Source organism: Arvicanthis niloticus, chromosome 5, assembly GCF_011762505.2.
Source record: "Arvicanthis niloticus isolate mArvNil1 chromosome 5, mArvNil1.pat.X, whole genome shotgun sequence".
In the NCBI taxonomy this organism is placed as follows: Eukaryota; Metazoa; Chordata; class Mammalia; order Rodentia; family Muridae; genus Arvicanthis; species Arvicanthis niloticus.
Genome location: NC_047662.1, coordinates 13271762 through 13296188, shown reverse-complemented (window position 1 = coordinate 13296188; position 24427 = coordinate 13271762). Strand labels below are relative to the sequence as shown.

Below are 24427 nucleotides of genomic sequence, written 5' to 3'. Positions count from 1 at the left end.
TCTCTCCTTCCAGCTTGTGGGTCCCAGGGATTGAACTCACGGCATCAGACTTGGTGGCAAGCAGCTTTATCCACCGAGCCATCTTGGCAGCCCTATTTGTGTATTTTTTTTTGTTTGTTTACCTATTCCTGCCGCAGAGTCTCACTGTGTAGCAATGACTAGCCTGGAATTTGTTATGTAGAGCAGGCTGGCCCGGGATTCACAGAGATCAGCCTGCTTCTGCCTTCCGAGTGTTGCTGTTTGCTTATTTTTCAAGACAGGACTTTATAGTCTAGGTTGACCAGACATGTGCAACTGTGTCCTCCTAATTCCATCTTGAGCCATGCATGAACCACCATGTCTCATTTTTTTTTATTTTCAAACAGGGGCAAAGCATGAGTAGTCATATATATATATATATATATATATATATATATATATATATATATACATATATATACATGTATACACACATATATGTATACACACACATATATACATATACATGTATATGTATAGCTCCCCACTCCTCCCTTCCTTTCTCTACTTCCCAGGGGAGGGAACATGGCCTAGGGTCTGAAAAACAAGATCCCAAATCAAGTCCTTTTTATTTTTCTATAAATGTTGTCTTTTTTAAGTTTTTATTTTTTGATTTATTTCACGTACACTGGTGTTTTGCCTCATGAACGTCTGTGTGTGGGTGTCAGATCCTCTGGAGCTGGAGTCACAGACAGTTGTGAGCTGTCAGGTAGGTGCTGGGAACTGAACCCAGGATGTCTGGAAGAGAGGCCATTGCTCTGAACCCCTGGAGAGCCATCTCTCCAGGCCCTGTCATTTTTCTTGAGACAGGGTCTCATATAGCCTAGGCTGGCCTTGAACTTGCTAGGGTAGCCAAGGATGACCTTAAGCTTCTGATCCTCTGGAATGCTGGGATTACGGGTGTGTTTCAGCACAGCATGGTTGTGTGGGGCTGGAAATGAAACCCAGTACATGCTAGGCGGACACTCCACCAACTGAGCCGCTACCCAGCTCCCAAATCGGGTCCTTAAATGGAAGCTTCACTCCACCTTGGGAACTGTGTGCCTCAGTTTCTACTTCTGCTAAAGTGTACTCTTTCACTGTACTCCATAGCCATGAAAAGTCTGAAGTGTGGTGGCAGCCCTCAGGAGAACTCTGAGAGGCAGATCTCTGTGAGTTCAAGGCCAGCCTGGTCTACAGAGTGAGTTCCAGGACAGCCAGGGCTGTTACACAAAGAAAGAAAGTCTGAGGGTTTCAAGGAGTACCTCAGATGAGGAGTCTGTTGGAGCCCTGGGACTCAATGCCTCTGGCAGATGCCCTGTGACTTAGCTGGAGAAGCTAACAGGCTTCTGTCAGCACAGGAGCTGTAGAAAGTACTGGCCTGGTCCTGCCACCCTGCCAGAGCCTGGCCCTGCCTTCTCCAGTCCCCAAGCCCACAGTCTCCTGCCTACCTGTAGAAGTCAGCCACGCAGTACACCTGGTTCTGGTTGTCCAGCGCAAAGCTCTCGTCGCTGATGCAGCGGGCACAGGTCACGCAGGTGAAGCAGGGTGGGTGGAAGGCCTTGCCCAGGGCCCGGATGATTTGCTCTTGGACCACTTTCCCACACTTACCGCACTTCTCCAGGGTATCCTGGGACAGAAAGCAGGATTTGGCCAACCCGCAAACATGCCTGAACCAGGAGGTGTCACCAGCCCTCTTTGCCTTGATCTTTCTAACTTTCTTTCCTCCTTCCCTCCCTGCCTCCCTTCTTTCTTCAGAACTTCAGTACTAGGGACTGAAATCAAGGCCTTTTGTGTGTCAAGTAAGCACCCTGACTGAAGTATGTGCTCAGCCTGGAGGCTATCTTAACAAAATTTTCACACATAAGCACACACACGCATAAAGACACACAAACACACACAGACACACACAAACACACACAGAGACACACACAGACACACACACAGACATACACACACACAGAGACGCATACACACACACAGAGACACACACACAGACAGACATACACACACAGAGACACATACACAGAGACACACACAGACATACAGAGAGACACATACACACACAGAGACACACACAAACACACACAAACACACACACACATACACACACAGACACATACAGAGACACACACACAAATACACACAGACAGACAGACATACACACACAAAGTCACATACACAGAGACACACACACAAACACACAGACATACACACACAGAGAGACACATATACAGAGACACACACCAACACACACACACAGACACACACACAGACATACACAGACACACACACACAGACATACACAGAGAGACACATACACACACAGAGACACACATACAAACACACACACAGACACACATACAGACATACACAGACAGACATACACCCAGAGAGACACATACAGAGTTGCACACACAAATACACACACACACACAGACATACACACACAGAGACACATACAGAGACACACACAAATACACACACACACAGACATACACACACACAAAGACACACAGAGATACACACACAAACACACACAGACATACACACACAGAGAGACAGATATACAGAGACACACACCAACACACACACAAACACAGACACACATACACAGAGACACACACACACAGACATACACACTTTTTTGGCTGGTTTTGAGACAGTGTGTCATGTGGCCCAGGTTAGACTACGTAGTTAGGTATGACTTTGAACTCCTGAATCTCCTGCCTCCACCCACAAGTGATTAGATTTCAGGCATAGGCTATCATACCCAGCCCCCTAACAAATCCTTACATGTTCACCACTACTACTGATGGATGGTACCCAAATTCTTTGTTTATTGTTTTGGGCAGGGTCTGCCTCTATAACCCAGAATCCTGAAACTCTTCATCCTCCTGCCTCAGCTTTCTGAATGCTGGGAACACATGGACACCATCAGAGCTGGCTCATGACTCAAGAAGTAGAGGACAGAAGGTCGGGAGTTCAAGCTCACCCTCCCCTCTGTTTCAGTCTCAAAACCTCCCAAAAGAGGCCCGGTGTGGTGGCACTTGCCTCTAATCCCAGCACCTGGGAGGCAGAGGCAGGAGGATCCCTGTGAGTTTCAGGCCAGCCTGGTCTACAAAGAGAGTTCCAGGACAGCCAGGGTTATTACACAGAGAAACCTAAAAAAACCAAAACCAAAACCAAAACAAAACACCAAGCCAAACCCAAACCAACCAACCAAAACTAAAAAGGCAAGCAAATGCCGGCTCCTCTAGCGCCCGAAGAGGAAGAAGAGGCAGCATCTTGATTTGAGTGCAAGGAAATTGATTCTTGAACGGATAACCTCCATAACTATGAGAAAGAACTGTAAATTGTTTAAAGCCACAAAACTGTGGTTTGGTTATTTTGAATGCTCTCCATCAGCCCATGAGGCCTGGGCTCCAGGGGGCGCTGCTGGGAGGTGGGGGAGCCCTTAGGAGGTGGGACCTAATTGTGATCCATGTTATTGGGGTACGGAACTGTTTCTTAGTTGTTTTCTGGCCACGAGGGAGCCAGGTTGTCCTCTTAGAAGCCCACGCCATGACACACTGCTTCACCACAGGCTCACACTGGCAAGGCCATCTTACTAGGAACTGGAACCTCTCAACCAAACGCATCTATTTGTAGTCACTGTTGCTGTGGAATCAGACGCACGCATTACAGCAGCCACAGGAACTTAATCCTGCTTGCTTGAGTTTTCTCCTTTCTGAGTCTCAGCTTCCTCTGCTGTGAAATGGGTTCATGGTGTCCACTCTCTTAGGAGATTCATAAGGGATCCAACGCTCTGCGCTCAATGGGTGCAACCTGGGGGCTACATGCAGGGGAGTACCTGGTAGCAGGGTTCACACAGGGGGCGCCCATCCTTCTGGTAGAATCTCTGCCCAGCCAACTGGCGGCGGCAGGTACGACAGGTGAAGCACTGGGCGTGGTACTGCCTCTTCATGGCCTCGACGGCCAGCTCTCGAGGGGACACAGGCTTGTGACAGAAACCACAGACATCTGGGATAGGGGAGACACAGACTGTCAGCAGCCCAGGAAGGCAGCACCCAATCACCACCCAGAATATGATGCCCCAGTGTGTCCAGGACCCAGCCTCAGAAGCTTCCTCAACTGATAAATGAAGAGGGTTTATTTATTATGATAGACATCAGGAAGGAGGGTGGATATTTGGGAAGCTAAAATCAAAGACACAGTACTGGGTCCGGTACACACCTTTTTTGTTATTTTCAGAGCGGGGTGTCACTGCGTATCCTTGGGTGTCCTGGAACTCACCAGTTACACCAGGCTGGCCTGCTAGCCTCTATTCACAGCTAGTGATGTACATTTATAATTCCAGGCTAGCCTAGTCTACAGAGCAAGATGGGGGTGGGGGGGGAGAGAGAGAGAGAGAGAGAGAGAGAGAGAGAGAGAGAGAGAGAGAGAGGAAGGAGGAGGAGGAGGAGGAGGAGGAGGAGGAGGAGGAGGAGGAAAGAAAGAGTTGGCATTGTACTTATCAGCCCCAAGAGCATGCAGGGGAATGTGGTGATGGCAACACCCAGGTGATCCAGATTTGTCAAGCTTGTTATGTAAAAACTGAGGTTACACGAACGCTAAGAGAGGAACTGAAGAAATGGGTCAGAACACATACCGCTTTACAGAGGACCTGAGTTCAATTCCCCCTACCCACATCAGTCAGCTCACAACTACCTCTAAGTCCAGGGATCCAATGTCCTCTTCTGGACTCTGAGGATAATGCATCCATGTGCACATACTCACTTAGACATACACATATGCACACAATTAAAGATAATAAAAATAGCCCAGATTAGTGGAACAATAGTCGTACACACCTTTAATCTCAGCATTTGGGAGACAGAGGCAGGTGGGTCTTTGACTTCAAGGCCAGCCTGGTCTACAGGGTGAGTTCCAGGACAGCCAGGGCTACATGAAAAACCTTGTCCCTAAAAACAAAAGCTAAAACAAACAAACAAAAAAATTGCTCTGGGGACCAGAATGGTCTCAAAATCAGAGATCCTGCCTTTGGCTCTTGAGTGCTGAGATTAAAGGCAAGCACCATCATATCTAGTTAAAATAAATCTTTTTTTAAAAAATGTATTCCTTTAATGTATGTGAGTACACTGTAGCTGTCTTCAGACACACCAGAAGAGGGCATTGGATCCCATTACAGATGGTTGTGAGCCACCATGTGGTTGCTGGGAATTGAACTCAGGACCTCTGGAAGAGCAGTCAGAGCTCTTAACCACTGAGCCATCTCTTGATCCCTAAAATAAGTCTTAAAACAAACAAACAAACAAACAAACCACCACCACCACCACCACCAACAACAACAACAATAAAACTCTAAGAGATTCTGATGCTAGGTGTGGTGGCTCACACCTGTTATCCTAGCACTCTAAAGGCGGATGCAGGACGACAGAGTCCCAGGCTAGCCTGGGCTATACTATAAGACTGTACCTTAAAAGAAAAAAAAAATATCAAGCCAGATAGTGGTGGTGCACACATTTAATTCCAGCACTTGTGAGGCAGATGCAGGCGGATCTCAAGGCCAGACTGGTCTATAGGGTTAGTTCCAGGACAGCTAGGGTTACACACAGAGAAATTCTGTCCCAAATAACAAATAAATAAATAAATAAATAAATAAATAAATAAATAAATTTTTGTGGGTGGCAAAAATGTACTGTAGTGACAATTTTGGGGTTTTGGGTTCTTTGAAAAACACTGAAATATTATGGGAATATGCTTTATTTTGATCTCTGGTGTGCTTTGGCCAACAAAAGCAGCTGACTATGATTTGCCTCGAGCTCTAGCAGAGGTGTGATTTTACCAGCTGCAGGCAGTTTCTGGGAACTGTTCAGAGGGTATGTAAATGCTAGGGTCCTGAGTAATAGGTTGTTTGTTGTTGCTGTGTGTGGTTTTTTTAAGTAGTTGTGCACAAAAAAAAAAAGAAACAAGAAGAAACTGGAAATCCTTTTTTTTTGGGGGGGTGGGGTTGGAGACAGGGTTTCTTTGTTTAGCCCTGGCTGTCCTGGAACTCACTCTGTAGACCAGGCTGGCCTCGAACTCAGAAATCCGCCTGCCTCTGCCTCCCAAGTGCTGGGATTAAAGGTGAAACTGGAAATCCTGACAGTGAAACTTGCCCTAAGGAACTCAGAGTCGAGCTTAACGCAAGAAGTCTAACTTTGTCCCCTTCTGAGAGCTCTTCTGTTTCCCGGTATCCTTTCCTCTCTCCTAGCTAGTGTTAGGGGGTTGAAAGGGTGGGGAAGGGTGGAAGAAAGAAGTCACAAAGTAGCAAAAAGATAGCTACAATCTACCTTAAGTCTAAAGATAAATAACAAACTTAGAAAAACATTTGCCTTCTGTCTCCCTATGTGGTCCAGGAAGGAGGTCACTTGACTCAATTGTGACTTCAGTGCCTGGGGCAGAGCTCTAAGTAAGCGCTTCCTGGCTTAATCAAACAAGGCACCCAGTGCTGTAGAGGCTTCTAGAAAGCAGCTGGAACCTGCTGGTGGGTGCCCGTGGGCTGGGATGACTAAGAAAGGTGATTTGACAAAAATACAAAACTTAAAACACCAACCTTTTTATAGGTTACTTCCTCTTCTAGGAATTTACCCCAGAAAACCCCACACGCAGTGAAATAACCTGGTAAGGTGACTCAGCTCAGTGCATTTATGGTAAGAAAGGATCTACAAAGCCATCAGGAGGCGGCTTTGTAACCCATCAGGTTCACTGACTGAGGACTGCCACACAGTCTTTAAAAGGGGGGGGTGGGGCTAGGAGCCACTGTGTATTGTTGTCAGAGACGCCTGGGAAAAAACAACAATGAAGAGCAGCCCCAAAGCTTAAAAGGCAAAATCAGAAACTCTGTGTGTGTGTGTGTGTGTGTGTGTGTGTGTGTGTGTGTGTGTGTGTTGAACGTGGTAGAGAGGAAGAAACCAGGTGTCACTGTGTAGCCCCTAGGTAGCACAGAACTTGCTATATGGACCAGGCTGGCTATATAGAGCTATATAGGAGACTCGGAGAAACCTCCTGTCTTTGTCTCACAAGTGCTAGGACTAAAGGCATGTCCCACATGTGCTTGGTTGGCTTGATTTTTTTTTATTATTATTATTTTTAAGAGAAAATCGCCGGGCAGTGGTGGCGCATGGCTTTAATCCCAGCACTTGGGAGGCAGAGGCAGGTGGATTTCTGAGTTCAAGGACAGCCTGGTCTACAGAGTAAGTTCCAGGACAGCCAGACTACAAAAACCCTGTCTCAAAAAAAAAAAAAAAAAAAAAAAAAAAAAAAAAAAAGACAAAATCGTTTGCAGCCCAGGTTTAGCTCCCAATTTACTGCATAGCTAAGGATGACCTCAAACTTCTAATCCTCCTGCATCATACACCCTGGTACAAAATAAACAATGAGAAAATGACTAAAAAAAAAAACCTTAATTTTTATTTATCGATTGGTTGTGTGTGTGTGTCTTGAGCGGAGATCAGGGGAACAACCTCTGAGAGTGCTCCACCACACGGACTTACGGATAGAAGTGAAGTTACTAGTCGTGGTGACAACTGCCTTTATCCTCTTAGCCTTTCTGTTACATCGCCCACCCACCCACCCCCCACCAACAAACAAAGACTTTAAAAAGCAAGCTAGGCATAGTGGTTCACATCTGCAATCCTAGCATTGAGGCTGAGGCAGTAGGATTGCCACAACTGTGAAGCCAGCCTGTCTAAATAGTGAGTTCCAAGTCAACCAGTACCAGCTATGGAGTGAGGTCTCATCTCAGAAAAACAGAGAGGAAAAGAATCTTTGTTGTTGTTGTTTTTTGACGTTTCAAGACAAGGTAAGTCTGGCTGTCTGGGACCTCTCAGTGAAGACCAGGCTGGCCTCCAACTCACAGAGCTCTGCTTGCCTCTACCTTCCAAGTGCTGGGCCACCCCCGCAGGGGGAGAAAAAAAAGTTTTAAAGGACCATGCCTGCAATCTTGACAGTCAGGTGCCTGAGGCAGGAGGATCTCAAGTTGAAATCCAGATCTGGTTACAGTGAGACCTCAAAACAAACAAACACAGATCAGGGATGTTCGGCAGGGACTACACAGAGAAACCCTGTCTCAGAAAGGAAGGGAGGAGGACCAGAAGGCAGGAAAGAAGGAAGGAAGGAAGGTTAGAAATGTAGCTTGGTGATCCAGTATGGATGAAGTACTAGCTTTCTATCTGTAGTACCCTATGAACCAAGCACAGTGGCAAACACCCGTAATCCTAGCTCTCAAGGGGTAAGGCAGGTGGAGAAAGAGAAGGTCATCCTTGGCTACATATGGAATTCAAGGCTAGCCTGAACTACATGAGACCCTATCTCAAAATCATCATCATCGACAAACCAGAAGCAAGCACCTGGCTGCAGTGGAGATTCAGCAGTTACACACTGTATAGACAGTCCCTGTCATGTGAGCAGGGGGGTCCCTACTCTCCCACACTTCCCATGAGAAGCCCATTCTGACCCCTGAAGACCCAGAGAGTAAGCACACAGCCATACCTGTGGATGCTTCTCTCTCTGGAAGAGTGACAAGCTCTTCTGGAGGAGGAGGAGGAAGTTCCTCTTCTGAGGGTTTGACGTGACCAGGCGGAGGCTGGACAAACGATCCCTTTGGAGGCTGGACAGAAGATCCCTTTGATGGAGCCTGGGAGTGGGGGGATACATATGAGGAGATAGAAGAGAGGTCGGCTGGTAGGGACCCCACTAGATCCCCCAGCTTGACTCTTTGTCTGGGGTGACGTGGGGGCTCCAAGTACGATTAGTCCCATTGTACAGATGAGGAAACTGAGGCTGGAGGAACAAGTGCCCAGCTTCTATAGCTCAACAGGAAGGTTACCATGGCAGCAAGAGCCAGAACCTCCCTGCTCCATGTCTGGGGCTCTCTCCACCAAAGTGACTCTCTAATTCTGGCTGGTCAAGCACTCTACCATTGAACTAACTATACCCCTAATCTTCTTTGTTTTAGTTCTAGATAATGTCTCACGAAGTTGCTCAGGCTGGCCCTGAACTTACTTTGTAAGATCGGCTATGTCTTATGACCAACCTGCCTCAGCCACCTCAGTCTCTGGAATTACAGCCCTGCAACCATCCTGTTTCTAAGGATATCGTGGGTATGAAGTGTCCCAGCCACCAACAATGGCTGGAGGTGACAGAGACCTTAACCCAGCACTCCGCTCACATCGACAACCCCCTCTATGAAGGGCAGGATTGATTGGCTTCTTAGGCAGTGTAGAGATTTGGGTCAGAACCAGGACGTGTCCTGGTCACGAGGGAACAAAGGGGCTGGGGGACATGTCTCACCAAGGACTCTGAAAATTTCAGTTTCCACCAGCTTTGGAACTTGGAAGGGCTTTGAAGACAGACTGACTTCAAGCCAAAGGAACCAAAGCACCTCCACCTTGGTAATGCTGGGAAGGTCCCCCCAACCCCTACTCCCGCTGACACCATGGGTGGGGGAGCCTTGGGGACACTCCTGTACCTGTAACAGGGGTGGAGGTGGAGGCGGAGGCAGGTGCAGTTGCTCCAAGTCAGAAATGAGCGATGTCCCTGGCAAGACAGGAGGCTCCTCTTCTGGGAGAGGCAGGTAGGCAGAAGGGGGCGGGGGAGGAGGCGGGAGGTCTAGGTCCTCTTCATTCAGGGAAGGAGGTGGGGGAGAGCATCCTACAGTAGGAAAAGAGATGGGTTACCCAGAGTCCCCATAGGGCACAAGGCAGAGCTACTCACTCAGAAGGCCAAGCAACAGTGGGTAAAAGTTCAGGTCTGGCTCCAGTCCACCCCAAACTGCTGCCCCCGGCTTGCTGTGGGTTCTTAGGCGAGAGCATCAACTCTTTGAATCTTAAATTGTTTCTTTGGAAAGTGAGCCTCAAACCCTATGGCTTTGTCAGGGGGGATGGACAGGCGATGATTTGTCTACATTGAGTAGCTGACCCAAGGCTAGAGCTCAGATGTGATGGGCACCTTCAGGGTTGTATGGCCAAGACCGTAGCCAAGGCTGAGAAAACAGCCATGGACTGGGCTGATGGGACCTTCCTCCCTTTTTCGGGGAGTGGGACAGCATCTCTCTACATAACCCTGGCTGTCCTGGAACTTACTGTATAGACAGGATGGCCTCAAAGTCACAGAGATCCACCTACCTCTGTCTCCTGGGATTAAAGTGGGACCCTGTTATCCCCAGCTCCCTGATGGGGGCCTTATACACCCACCGCTTGTGGGATGTAAACTAGTCTAGCCACTATGGAAGCCAGCCTGGAGTCTCTCAAAACCCTAACTGTTGGGGCTGGAGAGATGGCTCATCAGTTAAGAGCACTTGTTCTTATAAATTACTCAGGTTGGGTTCCCAGCACCCACATGGTGACTCACAGCTGTCTGTAATTCAGAGGATTCAAGAGTCTAATTCCAGAGTTGTTAGGCATATATACAGGAAAGCACACATATACATGAATAAAAACAAACATATCTTTAAAACAAACTAAGAGCTACATGCAGTGGTACATAGTTTTGATCCTGTCACGCAGAGGCAGAAGCCGGTGGATCTCTCTCTCTCTGTGAGTTCAAGGCCAGCCTGGTCTACAGAGAAAGTTTCAGGACAGTAAATATTGTCTCAAAACAAAACAAAAACAAACAAACAAAACAAAGCAAAACAAAAACAAACAAAACAAATCCCCCCAAAACAAACAACCCCCCCAAAAAAAAACTAAGATAAAAAACTAAAAATAACAACAAAAAACGTTAACAGTTGAGCCACTAATATGGCTCAGTGGGTAAAGGTGCTTTCGACCAAAGCACCAAATCTGAGTTCCATCCCTGGAACCCCTGTGGTAAAGGAATTGACTGCACACGGTCCCAGGGCATGTGCTCCCCGCCCCCATCCTATGTACACACAATAAATAAATTAGAATACAAGAACAAAAAGCAAGCCGGGTGGTGGTGGCGCACGCCTTTAATCCCAGCACTTGGGAGGCAGAGGCAGGTGGATTTCTGAGTTCAAGGCCAGCCTGGTCTACAGAGTGAGTTTCAGGACAGCCAGGACTACACAGAGAAACCCTGTCTCAAAAAACAAAACAAAACAAACAAACAAACAAAAATAAAAAAATAAAAAGCAATAGATCGTCCGTGTGACCTAGCTATACCATTCCTGGGAATTTGCCCAAAGGCCTCTAGAGACATTTGCGTTGTGTGGCCCAGCTGTGGAGCCAACCTAGGTGCCCACAACAGTGTACAGGTAAGGAAGAAAATGTGGGGTTTTTCTTCCCAACAAAATATTTTTCAGCCCAAAATTCATCCCATGAGAAAGATCCTCAGGAAAAGAATAAACAAACAAACAAACATTCTATAAAAAGAAGAAAGCTAGGTATTGTGGCACCACACACGCGTAATCCCAACACTTGGAAGCTGAGGCAGGAGAAGGCAGCTCGGGTGGCATGGCCCTGCCTACAAGCCCAGCATTTGAGTAGATGAGGCACAAAGGTCAGGAAAGGAAGGAATACATTAAAACTTATGTTCATTGAAACTGGGTCTGGAGAGGCGTGGCTCTCCCTACTTCCATGTAAGTGGGAATCCCTTTGTGTGTGTGTGCAGCGCGCGTGCGCGTGTAAGCAAAGCACACACTGTACCAACCCAGCTGCGTTTCCATAAGGCAGCACACACAGACACTGCACTGGACCATCCCCTACCAGCAGAGGTAGTGTGGCTCACCAGGGTGAGCTGACAGGAGGAGGCCAGGACAGGAAAGTTAGATCCGGGTTATTGAGCACAGGCTTCTGTGTTCCTGGGGGTTGGGGGGGGGGGGTGGCCACCATGGCCATAGCTGTCTCCTGTTCAGGAACCACTGTCACTACCAAGTTCACTACTGTGACCCTGCAGTCAGTAGGGTGTCAGCTCCCTTAGAGGAGGGGACAAGGTAGGGGTGGGGCCAGGGTACCAGGCATCTCAGGAAGGAACTACAGTGAATTCTGTCCCCGTCAGGTACAGGACAAGCACTGCTAATAGTGTCCCAGAGAGGCCAGCATGCTGGCATGGGTCTTCTTAATCCCAGAGCATGGAGTGCAGAGGAGGTGACTCTCTGTGAGTTCCAGGCCAGCTTGGTCGTTTCAAACAATCAAACAAAAGAGGAAGAGGAAGAGGATGGGAGGATGGGTAAAGGGACTTGCCTGACAACCTGACTTTAATTCGATCCTTAGGACCCAAAGAATGGAAGAAGACAGGCTCCTCCAAGTTGCCCTCTGACCTGTGGCATGTGTGAATCTGCATGCACACACGTACACATAAACAAAGGTGTGTGTGTGTGTGTGTGCGCGGGGGGGAGGGGTGGGGGTGGGGGGGTGGACGTGGGGAGATAATGTCCACAGAAGGACAAAGGCAAAGCAAAGAAAGTTCTAGATTTCCCAGAATCAGAAAACCTGGGCTCTGGTGTCAGGCATATCCTCACTTCTCTGGGGTCAGGTTTCCTAGGCCACCCGGCTGCTATCCTTACCCCTCACGCCTCCCCAGGGCTGAGGGGACCCTACAGACAGATGTGTGTTCTAGACAGTAGTCCTGACTAAGCTGAATCGCAGAATCATGGGAGCTTGGGGGGTGCTTGTACAAACAGCCAGCTTCTGGTAATTTCCCCTCGGCTGGTCTAGGACCAGACTTAGATCACTGCCAGGGTGGAAGTCTCACCTGCCTGACAAAGAAAGCACTAACAGGGTGCAAGGAACGCTCAACTGTCCTCCCGTCCCCCCACCCCTTCTGACTGGTTCTCACCATGTTGCCCAGACTAGCCTCGAGCTCCCTCCCAATGCTCCATCCTCAGCCTCAGGTTACAGGTCTGTAACCACAATACCCAGAAGGAGAAGAAGAGCCTACTGCAGTTGACAACAGCCAATCGTGTGGCAGAAATTTCCCTGCCCAATCTAGTTGCAGAGGGAAGCCTATGATTGGACAGGAAAAAGGGAGGCTGAGCTAAGGGTGGCAGAGAGAGAGAGAGAGAGAGAGAGAGAGAGAGAGAGAGAGAGAGAGAGAGAGAGAAAGAGAGATGCAAGAGATGCAAGAGATGCAGAGAGAGGAAAAGTTGAAATGGCCGTGGGCGTAGACCCTCGTGATTCAAGTAAACAGGAAGATATGAAATCTAAAGGTTAGGAATATTGGGATAACTTCCTAATCTGTGTGGGCATCTTGTGTATTGAGATTTTATTGATATATATATCTCCATTGGTTAACTTTAAGCATCTAGAGTTTTTATTTACTGGGTTACTGGAAGGTGGGTCCACCGACAACCGGGTGGTTATGGCTGTGAAGGAACTACAGACTCCAGGGATGAACGAACCGAAGCTGGAAACACAGCGATCAGTCTTGCTATGGAGGCAAGCTAGATAGAACAGCCCTGTGGAACCAGCTCCGGAGCTCTGACCCATGTGGAAAGCCTACTGAGATGAGGACGCCCGGCTGGGGCCTGGCAGCCCACAGGCGGCAGCTGGCATTACTTCGGGAACTTGGTGGCTAAGTCGGGAGCCAGCCGGAGGTTTCATTTCTAATATCTCCCGCTACAGAATCGGATATTTCAAAATAGCTAACAGGATTCTAAATGTTCCCACCACAAAGAAATAAGCATCTGGGGCAATGGATGTGCTAATTGCCCTGACCTGAAGGGTTACATGCTGCCCACAAGCCTTACAGCAAGATACTGTATCCCATAAACATGTACAATTACTGTGGGTCGAAAAAATTGTATTTTGTGGGGCTAGTAAGGTGGCTCAGTGGGTGAAGGGGCTTGCTGCCAAGTCTGAGGGCCTGAGTTCCATTCTTAGGGCCTACATGGCGGAGAGAACTAATTCCTACAAGCTGTCCTCAGCCCTCCACATACAAATGCTATCACACATATACAATATATAAGTGTAATCAAAAATTAATTTTAAAAATGGGGGCTGGAGGACTGGAGAGAAGGCTCAGCAGTTAAGAACCATAAGACTGCTTACTGCTCTTATAGAGGACCTGAGTTCAACTCCCAGCACCACGTCACAATCACTTTAGCTCCAGCTCCAGGGGATCCTGCGCCCTCTTCTGGCCCCTGCGGGTACTGCACTCACACTTGCACAAACCCACACACAGATGCAACCCAGGTGACACATGTATACACAAATAAAAATAAAATAAATCTGGGGCTAGTGGGGTGGCTCAGTGGTTAAATGTACTGGCTACTCTTCCAGAGAACTGGGGTTCAATTCCCAGAATCCACGCGGTAGCTCACAACTGCCTATAACTCCCATTCCAGGGCATCTAATACCCTTTTCTGTCACAGGCAAACACATCCATACACATAAAATAGATACATTTTTAAAACTGATTTTTTAAAATGAGGGCTGGAGAGGTGGCTCAGTGGTTAATGAGTTCTGCTGTTTCAGAGGACCCAAGCTCAGTTTCCCAGGAGGCTCCCAACCAACCATAACTGCAGCTCCAGAGGGGCTCACCTCTGCACTCCATGAACACCTGCACTCACGTGAGCACACACACACATACAGGACACGTGTACATAACAGTGAGGATAAAGTAAATATAAAAGCAAAAGAACGCTTTGAAAGAAACATAGTTTTTGTTTGTTTTTTGGTTTTGTAGTCTGGGGATCAAAACCGGGGCTTCATACTGCACCGGCCAGGGGTGCAGCTGTGCTACAGACTGGGATATTGGCTAAAGAGGTAGAATGCGGCTCGGGAGCCTTGGATTCAGTCCAGAGACTGGAAAAGGATGAGGGGAGAGAAAAGGAAGTAAATTAGATGCTGGGCGGTGGTGGCGCATGCCTTTAACGCTAGAATTCAGGAGCCAGAGGCAGGCAGATCTCTAAGTCTGAGGCTAGCCTGGTCTACAGAGTGAGTTCCAGGACAGCCAGAGTTGTTATCCAGAGAAATCCTGTCTTGAAAAAAAAAAAAAGTTAGTTAAAAAAAAAAAAAAAGATTCACAAAGTGTAATTACTACCCAGAAAGGTAGGAAAAATGCAAATTAAAAGTTGCAACTCCAGCTTTGAGGTGGGGTCCAGCCGTGTTGGAACAAGCCCAGAGGTGACTACGGTGTGATGGATGGGCTGATGGGAGTGTGGGAACCTGGGAGCCGTGCTCTAGGAGAGCTCGTGAGTCAGGACCTGGGCTCTCCGGGGCATCGCATGCAAGCTGTATCCTCTCGAGACCAGCTATGTCTTGCTCCTGGGACCATGAGCTGAGGAGGGTCAGCAAGAATGTAGACAGGAAGAGGAAGTGGCTCAGTGGGTAAGGGTACTTGCTGCCAAGCCTGCCAGCTGGAGTTTGCTCCCTGGGACCCGCACGGTGGACGCTATCCTGGCTCTTTTCCCTGTCTTGGTTGAGCTGACCTCTCACCCATATGTGTGGCGGTTTGAAGGAAAATGGGCTCACAGGGAGTGGCACCACTAGGTGTGGCCTTGTTGGAGGAAGTGTGTCACTGGGGGAGGGCTGTGAGGTTTCAGAAGCTCATGCCAGGCCCAGTGGCTCACTCTGTCTTCCTGCCGTCTGCTGCTCCCCATGTAGAACACTCAGCTTCTTTCCCCAGCACCAATGCCTGCCTGCAGGCTGCCATGCTTCCTGTCATGACGATAGCAGACTAAACCTCTGTACCTATAAGCCAGCCCCAGTTAAGTGCTTTCCTTTGTCGGGCGGTGGTGGCGCATGCCTTTAATCCCAGCACTTGGGAGGCAGAGGCAGGAGGATTTCTGAGTTCCAGGCCAGCCTGGTCTACACAGTGAGTTCCAGGACAGCCAGGGCTACACAGAGAAACCCCATCTCGAAAAACCAAAAAATAAAAAATAAAAAAATAAAATAAAATAAAATAAAATGCTTTCCTTTATAAGAGTTGCTGTGTCTGTGGTATTTCTCGCAGCAATAGAAATCTTTACAAATATAATATGTGTCACACACATTAATTAATTAATTAATTAATTAAATTAAAAATCAATCCCAGTGGGGAAAGACATTTTCTTCCAAGCCTGGTGACCCAAGTTTAATTCCCAGGCTCCAAATGGGGACCAGAAGGAGAGAAGTCACACAGACACACAGACACGCTATGCACTGAACTCCCTGCATGGGTACGTGCTCCAGCAGGCCAGCAGCAACATCTGCAGAGTCTGCCAGCTCCTTTGAGCTCATGTCGACCTCGGTCTTTGCATGTTTCCATGTCTCTCCATCCAGCAGAGGCCTCAGAGGAGCTGCCACAAGGAGCTGCAAGAAGAGTCACTTCTCCACCTTGATGGCACCAGGCTCCATTGTGATGCTCTCTCTCTTTCGACATTTGATATATTTTTGTCAGTGTGCATGTATGTGTATGTCTGTGTGCATGTGTGTATCCATGTGCACGTGTGTGTCTGTGTACATGTGTGTATCTGTGTGAGTACCCATGTATACGAGTGTGTGTACATGTACATGTGTGCATAGGTATATCCATGTGCATGTGTGTATGTATTCCTTGTGTCTGTGTACATGTGTGTATCTGTATGTATCCATGTACATGTATGTGTGTGTACATGTGTATGTGCACAGGTGTATCCTCGTGCATGTGTGTGAGTATGCATTGTATATCTGTGTATCTGCATGTATCCATGTACATGTATGTCTGTGTACATGGGTGTATCCGTGTGCATGTGTGTGCATATTTCTGTGTGTGTATGCATATCCATGTGCATGCATATATCTGTGTGTGTGTCTGTGTACACGTGTATATCTGTGTGCATGTATGTGTGGAGGTCAGAGGACAACTTGCAGGAGTTATCTGTCTTTCCACCTTTGGATAGGTTCTGGGACTTGAATTTAGGTCCTTACACTTGCCCAGCAAGCATTTTTACCGGCTGAGCCACCTTGCTGATCCTGTATTAATGCTCTTAATCTTCACAACTATACACTGAAGCTTTCTGTGACATATTATATTCGTAAGGGTCTTTAGTGCTAAAAAACTGAGGCACAGGGAGGCTGAGAGACCTGCAACATCACAGAGCTGAGAAAGAGAAGAGTCAGGACTGGGGCGCAGGCAGGTGGGTTCTGAAGTCGGCCTGGCACAGAGAAGGCGCTTGAAGAATGAGTGTCCCCTAGCTTGCCCTTTCCTCTCTGCCTTGGTGCTATCCCTGTCCTGCTTCCCTTAGGGACACTCTCTTACCTCCATTGGAGAGCTGAGGTGGGGCTTCAGGGAGTGAGGCATTGCTCCTGCCAGAGGGCGTCCAGGTCTTGGGGCTCCTGCCCACTGCAACCCCAGGTGTCTTTGTGGGAAGGGTCTCCCATGGCCGAGCACGTCGGGCTTCACAAGCTGCCTGACTCACTTCCTCAGTCACTGCTACGTCTCGGCGTGGGGGTGCCAGGGTGATAAAGACAGAAGAGGCCACCCTCTTCTCAGGCTTGGAGGCCATGATCGGCTCCTGCTGGGGCTGGGGAGAGAGGGGTTCAGGTTGTCACAGGGTACCCCTCTAGCCACCAAAGAGCTTTCCCAGAGTCTCCCTTCTCCCACAAGACAACCTCATTGTACTGGTAGGCCCCGTCTGAACACCCAGCCTCACCAGAGAGGGGACTGAGGCAGGAGAATGGATGGTGTGGTCTGGGCCAGCCTGGGTTGCACAGTGAGCAGAGAAGGCAAGAGGAAGAAACAGGAGGGAGGGACAGTGGATGGCCTTCAGATAGGCCAGGTAGCCAGGTCCCAGGGGCCCAGACACTCCAGAGCAATGGACAACCCTGCAGCCCAGGCAGCTGACAGGCACAGGCCCTGATACCCGCCCACAGCCCCTCCCTCACCTGAGATACTGCTTTCCTACTGAAAGACAAGGTCCAAAGTTCAGGCCAGCCCTACAGGAAGAAAACAGAATTGTAAGAGTGGCTGGATGAGGAACGGACAGGATGTACTCTGTCCCCATGCAGCCCGGAGCACCCAACGACACATCATCTTACTTCCTCAGTGAGGAAACCGATTCGAGAAGTCAAGTCCCTTGACCGCTTTCTTCTCTTCTGCCTATTCCATCCAGTCCCAAACTGTCACATCCTTGACACTGTGTGTGTGTGTGTGTGTGTGTGTGTGTGTGTGTGTGTGTGTAGTGGTTGTGGGGAGCTGGAAGGTCCTATCCTACCTCCTAACCCTCATCTTTCCAGAACATAAATCTGATTGTTTCTCTCTTGCTTAAAAGCTTTTTAAGACTAAGTGGTAGGGTGGTTGGAGAGATGGCTCAGAGGTTAAAAACACTGATCGCTCCTGAGTTCAGTTCCCACATGGTGACTCACAACCAGCTGTAACCGGATCCAATGTTCTTTTCTGGTGCGTCTGAGGACAGTGAAGGTGTACTCATGTACGTAAAATAAAATTTTTTTTGTTTTGTTTTTTCAAGACAAGGTTTCTCTGTGTAGCCCTGGCTGTCCTGGAACTCACTCTATAGACCAGGCTGGCCTTGAACTCAGAAATCCGCCTGCCTCTGCCTCCCAAGTGCTGGGATTAAAGGTGTGTGCTACCACTGCTTGGTCAAAATAAATCTTAAAAAAACAACAACAACAACAAAAAAAACTGGGTGGTGGTAGTGCACCCTTCAATCCCAGCAGAGGGAGGCAGAAGCAGGCAGATCTGAGTTCAAGGCTAGCCTAGTCTACAGAGGAAGTTCCAAGACAGCCAGGGCTAACCAAAGAAACCCTGTCTCAAACACACACAGACACACAGACACACAGACACAGACACACACACAAATAAATAATAAAAGTTTTAAAGGTTCCCTATTATTTCAGAGGAATAAACTGTAAACTTCTGTGACCTCACCCTCTCTCAACCCCGCCCATCTCTCTGATTTGGGGATGGGACTCAGGGTCTTGCGCACATGACGCACATGACGTACAGACATGCTCTACCGCTGAGCCACACCCCCCAGCCTACCTCAAGTTCTTTTAACCATCTTAATCCTTTCTTTCAAGCCTTTCTCCTTTGGAGGATGCTCCTTCAGTGTTAATTTTAACTTTCTCAAGGGCCCAAGTTCAAACCTCACCTCATCTACGGAAGTGTCCCAACTCCCACCCTGGGGCGATGTTTGCTTCCTCATGTCGGGGACAGCTCATCCTAGGACCTACTGGCTCATTATGCGTATGTCTGAAACCCTCAGGTAACCTTGCCCTGTGCTTCAGTGGCCTGCATCGAGGGCCAGAGCTTGCAGTGCATGGGCTGAAGCACAGATCTGGGCAGAGGAAGCACCCAAGGTTGGGAAGGACAGGCAGCTCCTGCAGATAGCAGCCTCTGAGGCTGAGGCCTAGGTGGGTCGTTGTGGGTGAACTGGCCACATAGCACCAAAGTCCTTTCTGGCACCCAATCATAGTTCCCTGGCTAAAAATGTGCCTCTTATCTCCCTTCCTGGCTCTGTGTGGGCCACCATGACGAGACCCTGAAGCCCAGTCATGGATGCTTGGAGAGGTATACAGATAGTCTCAAGCAGTGGGCCTGGACAGTGGGGAGAGGTGACAGACCCAGGGACCCTGATGGGATGTGGATCCCACACGGTCACTCACAGGTCTGCCTCATTCTCAAGGTGCCTCTGCTTCCTTGGGTCCTCTTGTGGACTGACAGAGACAAATGCCAAGAAAATAGCTTTGGGGGTGTCAGGCACAGGGGCACATGCTTTCATCCCAAGCATGCCACAGCAAAGAGACAGGGAGATCTCTGTGAGTTGGAGGCCAGCCTGATCTACATAGTAATTTCCAGAATAGCCAGGGTTACACAGAGAAACCCTGTTTTCCAAAAGGGTAAAATACTTAAATAAATAAATAAGGGGGGGGGGGGAGGCAGGCAGTGGTGGTGCATGCCTCTAATCCTAGCGCTTGGGAGGCAAAAACAGGCAGATCTCAGTGAGTTCAAGGCCAGCCTGGTCTACAGAGTGAGTTCCACGGCAGACAGGGCTACACAGAGAAACCCTGTCTAGAAAAAAAATATGTATGTGTGTATGTACACACACACACACACACACACACACACACACACACACACACACACATCACCAAGAATGACAGCTCATACTTTTAATCCTAGCACTCAGGGGCAGAAGAGCAAGCAGGTCTTTTCTCTTATGAGTTCAAGCCCAGCCTGGTCTACATAGCAAATCCCAGACTAGCCCAAACAAACAAACAAACAAGAACGGTAACACATACTTGTAACTGAAATCTCAGCACTCAGGAAACCTGAGACAGGAGGACCATGAGTTCAAACCCAGCCTGGGTTACATAGTTCGACCCTATCTCAACTCCACTGACACTGACATTTATAAGCCAAGAGCTCAGACTTCAAACCTCAGCTGCAGGGAGCCTCTGTCACGCGGTCCTAACAAGAGTTCCAGTGGATTTTCCTTGGCCCTCCGACTGGCTTGGAATCCTTTCAGAGAATCCAGCAACCTGAAAGTCCTGGGGCATCCCTGGTCTTTTTCTTCCCTGGACCATACAAGCCTAGTCCCCCACTCCAAGCTCCACCCCTTCCCCCAAATAACCCAATCCAAACCAGTTTCTTGCGGTCAACACGTTCTAGGCGGGTCCTCCGAGACAGGCTGTAGCACTTCAGGGACCCTCCTCCACCTCCTCCCCCCTACTCTGACCCCCATTCCGTTCTGCCTGCTTTCTCGGAAACATCCAGCGTGGAGGCCAGATGTTCACAGCTGGGCAGCCATACTCGCCTTTTACATTGTCATGCAGCGGTGGGGACCTCGGGGATGGAACGGCGCTGGGGATTTTTAAAGCCCTGTCAGGTCCCATAAGGAGAGCCTGCTGGTGCTTCCCTTTGGTCCCACTGCCCCTGAGTTCACCCAGGCGGGGGTGGGGGTTGGGGGAGCATTGTATGACAACTTCCCATCAGACCCACCACCCCCATCCTTCCTCCCCCGGAGGGCAAATCAGACACCCAGATCCAGTTGGGTAAGCGGAGAAAGTGGGAACAAAGGGAAAGAAAGTCATTTCCTGTCAAGAGGAAGGAAGGAGGCTGAGAGCCGGCCAGCCAGCCAGCCAGGGCCGGCCTTAGGCTGCAGCCCCTAGGAGGGGATAACTCTTTGCGTGCACTCTGAAGCCCCCTCCGAGTCTTTTCTAAGCATTGCTCTTTCACACAAACCCAATAAGCAATCTAAGTTTAGGGCCAGAATTAAACTTCGCTGGAAGTGGGAAAGTGTATGTCCCCCACTGACTCCCATGAGACACCTTGCGATCTCAGAAGGCTAAGGGTTTCCTCTTTCCTACACCAGAGAAAGAAGAGGTGCAGAACTCGGATCTCCCCCAGGCTACCGGTCTTTTGTACTGGGCGACCTTGATGCGGTCACTCAACCTCTCTGGGCTTGGCTTTTTAATTCATCAAGAGAATAGAAGTCTGCCCTGGAGGCTTGGTTGAGAGGAGGCCAGCGGGTCATTCAGCTCCAGAGGGTCAGGAGGAGCCCTGCGGCTGGAGGACAGTGGTCTCCATTGTTAAAAGTAGGAATCTGGGCGCTGCCCAGTCTCTCCCCCTGGGAGCTCAGGTCTGGGCTGGAGATGGGGGGTATCTGCACACACCTTAGGGATCGCCCATTTCCACACCGCGCCAGGCCAGGCGAGGAGACCCCAGGATCCTCCTTTCCCTCTCCAGACTGGAACTAGGAACAGGGTCCGATAGGAGCAAGAGAGCTCCGGAACTCTGCGCGCTGGTACGGCAGCAGCGCGGGACAGTTGGCCGGGTCACCGCGGTGACTATAATTCGATCCATATGCGGGACGCTGTCCTCTTTGTGAGGGAGCCTATGCCCTGCTCAACCCGTCCCACTCGAGAGCAGGGACATGATCCCCGTGCGGTCCCCCCACTCAGCCTCCTAGAGTCCCCAATGACTGAGATCGTGGAACATACACGGACAAGAGACAGTACCCGCCCCGATCCCCCCAGCAGCTCCAGGCTGGGTCCAGTACGGTGGCCGAGAGTTGCCCATGTGGCCACCTGGGGTTGACCCTGCCCGGGGCGCACAGCCAGGACCCCCACGCCGTACTCGCTTACCTGCCGCGCTCCCCATGCCCCGGCCTCCGCCGGCTCTGCGCCTCCGCCCCTTGCTCCCGCCCCAGCCTCCCTCCGCCCTCCGCCCCGCGCGCGCCTTACCATAAAAGGTGACGCTCGGGGAGGGGGCGCGGGCTCGCCCTACCTGCCCCCCCACCTGTGGCCGCGCCCCCTCCCTTTGTTCCCACCACTCCTCCCCTTCTCTGTGGCTCCTCCTCCGCTGCCCACCCCCACGGTGCACCGTGGAGGCGCGAGGCGGGCGGGGGAGTGGGATCCTTAACCACCCTCGCTCTAAGTCACCTGGATGAGCGGCCCCACCTGCCTAAACTGGTGGAGAAGGGTACTTGCACCCAGACTGACTCTGAAATCCTTCAGGGTCTCATAAGTTAGGCTAGACGCGTGACCTGGGACTGTCAATCTCGTTTCCCTAAGCCTCAGTCTTTAATTCCTAAAATGGGATCCCGACTGCCCACCTCTGCAATTTGGCCTGGAGTTGAAGCGATAATGCTAACGTATACTGGAGTTGCGGGGCGTATTCAAAGAATGCCTAGGATAGGGGTCTTCAGAGACCCCAGTGAGGGAAATCACCTGGATCTGCTGTCCTGGGCTGTCACTGCCAGTCTGTGCCTATGAATCCTTCTACAAGTGGGTCTCAGGTCCTGTGGTGGAAAGAGGCCCCTACAGGAGACAGGGGAAACAATCAGGTCACCTGTTTGCTTCCTGGCCCTGTTACTGGCCCCTGAAGAAGCAGAGCACAGAACCCTGGGGCCTGGGTAGGAGCTGCTCTGGGCTGCCCAGGTCCCTAGAGACCTCAGGACATTGCTGGGGAAAGGAATCTGGGTCTGATTCCCAGGCAAGCAGATTGTTCTTTTGATTAGAGGCACAATGGGGGACTGGGCAGGGGAGAGCTGGACCCAGAGTCATCTGGGGGGGGGGTAACTAGGTAGGATTGGGTCCCCTTCTGCAACCTTCGCCCCACCCCCACAACCGCTCTTGGAGGTGATCATGGGATTGCTGCGGAAGGGAGGTGTCAGAGTGGGGTGCCTTGGTGCTCAGCTCCATCCTCCTCCTCCTCACTAGGTCCCACACCCCTTAATGGCCTTCCCAATCTTTGCCATTAGGTTTTTCCGTTTGATTCTTACCGCCAGTGTGAAGTTAACGCCAGTGTGGAGTCACAACGACTACAGTCACTACAGTAGGTGCCATTTCTAGAGATTTCCCTTGTGTCCCTTTCAAACCTTTCACCTAACCCTTCCAGATTCTACTCCAGGACTGATAGGTCCCACCCCACAGACCAGACACTGACGCCATCGCCGAGGCTTGTGGACAAGGCTAGATTCAAGCCAGACCTGAGAGTGCCCCTTAGGCGCCGGGATCTGCTAGTCCCAGAGGCTGGATCGCTGCCACCATCCCCAGATAAGAGCCAAGGATGGAACCCAGAACTACATTGAGGCTACCGGTGCCCAAGGGCTCCTTGGGTGCGTTCCCAACCTGGCAATGGGGCCTTTTCTCTGCGTCAGAGCCTCTTACAGCCTTACAGCCTCTGTTGAAAAAGGGGGGCGCCACTGAGTCAAAATGGTACCGACCAGCCGGGCAGTGGTGACGCAACGCTTTTAATCCCAGAACTTGGGGGGCAGAGGCAGGTGGATTTCTGAGTTCCAGGACAGCCTGGTCTACAGTGAGTTCCAGGACAGCCAGGGCTATACAGAGAAACTCTGTCTCGAAAAACAAAACAAAAACAAACAAACAAACCAAAAAACAAACAAACAAACAAACAAAAAATGGTACTGACCTACCCGTTTACCCCACGGCTCCATCCAGTAGAACAATGAGAGGACACACCAAGGGGTTGATTGAGGCCTTAGCCAAGGTCAAAGAGATTAATCTAGGAGGTAGGCTCTCCACAGCCACTATACCTTGGGACAGTTTAAGGCAGTCTGGGGGTCTACCTGCTACTACTCACCGTCTGTCCTGCACCCCTGGTCTCTGTTCCACCTCCTGCTGCTGATTTCAGCTGGGGTATTGTCCTGGCTAAGAGTCGCCTGCACCAGCCTGGGTATCAGTGGCACCGATAGGCAGGTGCCAAACTTCCTGCAATGGAAACCCAGGAAGTGCACTGGCAGAGAATACACGCCTTCTGTCTGCCAGCTCAGAGGCTCTGCTCCCCTCCTCCCTCCCTGCCAAGCTCAGACCAGCTCGCTTCCCTCCCCAGAAGTCCCAGTAGACAAAAAGAGAGTCCTCTACTTGTCTACTGGAGAGAGGCCATGACTGCTGAGTCCCTGCAGGCAGAAGGAGAAGGGTTTAGGAACAGGATCCAGGCAGGGGTGATATTTGCTGCTGTTTGGATTCTTCTGTTGGGAAGTATAGATCGATTGCCATCCACAGTGGTGGGATTGAGGCCCTGTAAACATGGTCTGAGCACT

At 49.9% G+C, this 24427-nt stretch overlaps 1 protein-coding gene across 6 annotated transcripts in view; it reads right to left on the bottom strand.

Moving 5' to 3' along the window:
• Fblim1 (filamin binding LIM protein 1) overlaps positions 1 to 24120 on the bottom strand; it is a 29780-nt gene extending 5660 nt beyond the window's left edge. The window contains exons 1-8 of one of the 6 annotated variants that reach the window (XM_076933828.1): positions 23968 to 24091; positions 22593 to 22682; positions 17787 to 17837; positions 17161 to 17425; positions 9512 to 9693; positions 8533 to 8677; positions 3851 to 4020; positions 1449 to 1627 (exon numbers count right to left, since the gene is read on the bottom strand). In XM_076933828.1, coding sequence (XP_076789943.1) covers positions 1449 to 1627; positions 3851 to 4020; positions 8533 to 8677; positions 9512 to 9693; positions 17161 to 17407 — 923 coding nt within the window. In that variant the 5' untranslated portion in view covers positions 17408 to 17425; positions 17787 to 17837; positions 22593 to 22682; positions 23968 to 24091. Of the gene's footprint in view, positions 1 to 1448; positions 1628 to 3850; positions 4021 to 8532; positions 8678 to 9511; positions 9694 to 17160; positions 17426 to 17786; positions 17838 to 20300; positions 20360 to 21536; positions 21808 to 22007; positions 22062 to 22106; positions 22127 to 22592; positions 22683 to 23967 lie in introns of those variants that run through there. The other 5 variants (XM_076933826.1, XM_076933825.1, XM_034502972.2 and 2 more) reach the window with 5 other exon arrangements.
• Between the last annotated feature and the right edge of the window lie 307 nt (positions 24121 to 24427).